This window comes from Anoplopoma fimbria, chromosome 10 (genome assembly GCF_027596085.1).
Source record: "Anoplopoma fimbria isolate UVic2021 breed Golden Eagle Sablefish chromosome 10, Afim_UVic_2022, whole genome shotgun sequence".
Taxonomy (NCBI): Eukaryota; Metazoa; Chordata; class Actinopteri; order Perciformes; family Anoplopomatidae; genus Anoplopoma; species Anoplopoma fimbria.
The window spans coordinates 24,432,253-24,435,061 of NC_072458.1; the positions used below are offsets into that span (position 1 = coordinate 24,432,253).

General features: G+C 42.6%; 1 protein-coding gene across 1 annotated transcript in view; it reads left to right on the forward strand.

Annotated features, from left to right (window-relative positions):
• The first annotated feature begins 796 nt into the window (after positions 1-796).
• The window catches only part of LOC129096889 (zinc finger protein 32-like), a 3,248-nt gene continuing 1,235 nt past the window's right edge, over positions 797-2,809 (forward strand). Inside the window, exons 1-2 of the mRNA XM_054605576.1 lie at positions 797-962; positions 2,464-2,809. The exon at positions 2,464-2,809 is cut by the window's right edge and continues 1,235 nt beyond it. Coding sequence (XP_054461551.1) covers positions 806-962; positions 2,464-2,809 — 503 coding nt within the window. The 5' untranslated portion in view covers positions 797-805. The remainder of the gene's footprint in view (positions 963-2,463) is intronic.

Sequence of the window (2,809 nt, forward strand, 5' to 3'; positions counted from 1 at the left end):
TCAGTGATCACATGACTCCTCACATGTTTGTTCAGAGAGGAACAGCCAATCAAACACAGGGATTTATGCTGCGTTCATGTCGTATAGGATGGATTGTGGAGATGTTCACGTCTTTGCACGACTCTCATGCGGTTGTATGATTACACATTTTGGGGTGCGAGAGTTTAAAAATAGTGTGCATTTACATTATAATACTATAAACATTAAAAAATAGTTTATTGACTTTGAAAGACAGACATGTTTGTCGGAAACTCTTATTTACGATGACACAGATATGACTTGAAGGCCCTACATCGGCCTCATTGTTCATTCTTTTAAAAACTCCACATTTTACTCATTTTTACCGTCTTCGATGTAAAAGCAGGATTCTACTGATGAAGTTGGTTCCTCATTTTAAACTGTTAACTTAATTTAAATTGTTTAATAATTTATTATCTTTATCAGTAATTAATTAACAATAATTACATGATTACAGATCTATTAACATTAGAACTAAACCATTACCATTATTAACATTATTAGAAAGACATTTGCATAAATAACATTATTATTAAAACATTAACATTATTAAATGAAAAAGAGAGAAAAAAGAGAGAGAAAGTAGCATGGAAGAAAATACTCAAATACAAGTACTTCAAATGTGTTCCTAAGTACAATACTCCGAGAGAGTAACAGAGTAAATGTACTCATTCTCAGCACTGCTCTGATTGGCTACACGGTTTGGACCTGTCATCACTCGGGGCTTTTATTTTTTAAGATGTGACCCGGATGTTGGTGTTTGTGTTTCCGGGTCGGAGCGGGGACGATGAGACTCTTCGGCCTGAAGCTGTTCGTCCAGCAGCGGCTCGCGGCGGCTGTGGAGGACATTCTGGGGCATTTTGAGAGGACGATCGCTGAGTGTGAGGAGGAGCTGGACCGCAGACACCGAGCGCTGCTCCACGGGGGGCTGCGCGGAGGAGCAGGTGTGTGGTGCTGCTAAGCTAACGTTAGCTAAACAACTAGCAGCTAGCTAACTAAAGGCGATAACAGTGCAAGATGAAGCTAGCTGTGTTCATAAAGAGCTATCAGTTAGCAGCTATCAGTTAGCAGCTATCAGTTAGCAGCTATCAGTTAGCAGCTATCAGTTAGCAGTTAGCAGCTATCAGTTAGCAGCTATCAGTTAGCAGCTATCAGTTAGCAGCTATCAGTTAGCAGCTATCAGTTAGCAGCTATCAGTTAGCAGCTATCAGTTAGCAGCTATCAGTTAGCAGTTAGCAGCTATCAGTTAGCAGCTATCAGTTAGCAGCTATCAGTTAGCAGTTAGCAGCTATCAGTTAGCAGCTATCAGTTAGCAGTTAGCAGCTATCAGTTAGCAGCTATCAGTCAGTAGCTATCAGTCAGCAGCTATCAGTTAGCAGCTATCAGTTAGCAGCTATCAGTTAGCAGCTATCAGTTAGCTATCAGTCAGCAGCTATCAGTCAGCAGCTATCAGTCAGCAGCTATCAGTTAGCAGCTATCAGTGTAGCTATCAGTCAGTAGCTATCAGTCAGCAGCTATCAGTTAGCAGCTATCAGTCAGTAGCTATCAGTCAGCAGCTATCAGTCAGCAGCTATCAGTTAGCAGCTATCAGTTAGCAGCTATCAGTTAGCAGCTATCAGTTAGCAGCTATCAGTTAGCAGCTATCAGTCAGCAGCTCAGTCAGCTATCAGTCAGCAGCTATCAGTCAGCAGCTATCAGTTAGCAGCTATCAGTCAGCAGCTATCAGTCAGCAGCTATCAGTTATCAGTTAGCAGCTATCAGTCAGCAGCTATCAGTCAGCAGCTATCAGTCAGCAGCTATCAGTCAGCAGCTATCAGTTAGCAGCTAGCAGCTATCAGTTAGCAGCTATCAGCTATCAGTTATCAGTTAGCAGCTATCAGTTAGCAGCTATCAGTCAGCAGCTATCAGTTAGCAGCTAGCAGCTATCAGTTAGCAGTTAGCCGCTCGGTTCTGTCCCAGTATTACTAATCAATAAGTCCTATTGATCGTGTCACGGTACTAATCAACCACAGTCACTGCTGTCACATCAGCGTCTTCAACCAACCTTGGTCCCGCCCTCACAGTGCGTCACTGCTCATCCTGGTTCTCTGATTGGCTACACAGTGTGTCATCCTACCCGTGATGACTGTAGAGAACATTTCTGTTTCCTGTCTTCATTCTGTTCAGGACGAACTCTGTGAACCTCGACACGTTCTGGTTGATAATTGGATTATTTGATTTTGAAACAGCCATGAATGTATCCATGAATCTTTCTTTACATACAAACTCGAAACTGAATGATAAGGAAATAAAATATTGTATTTTTATAGATTAAAACAGATCTCTTCATTGGTAGTTTTAATGATGTATTATAATCTTAGAGCTAGTGTTAGGAAGTTAAACATCATAATTCATCTCTAACTTTGGTAAACATTAACTCATTTCCTCCATGTGTGTTTCCTCCAGAAGTTCAGCAGCTGTTGGAGAATAAAGAGCAGCAGGAGTGGAGCTCCAGTCTGGACCAGGAGGAGCCAGAGCCCCCCCACATTAAAGAGGAACAGGAGGAACTCTGGACCAGTCAGGAGGGAGAGCAGCTTCAAGGGCTGGAGGAGGCTGATATCACCAAGTTCACATTCACTCCTGTCCCTGTGAAGAGTGAAGATGATGAAGAGAAACCTCAGTCCTCACAGCCTCATCACAGACGTACTGAACACATGGAGACAGAAGCTGATGGAGAGGACTGTGGAGGACCAGAACCAGACAGGAACTCAGATAGAGTTCCAGAACCAGATCCTGATGACAAGACTGGAGA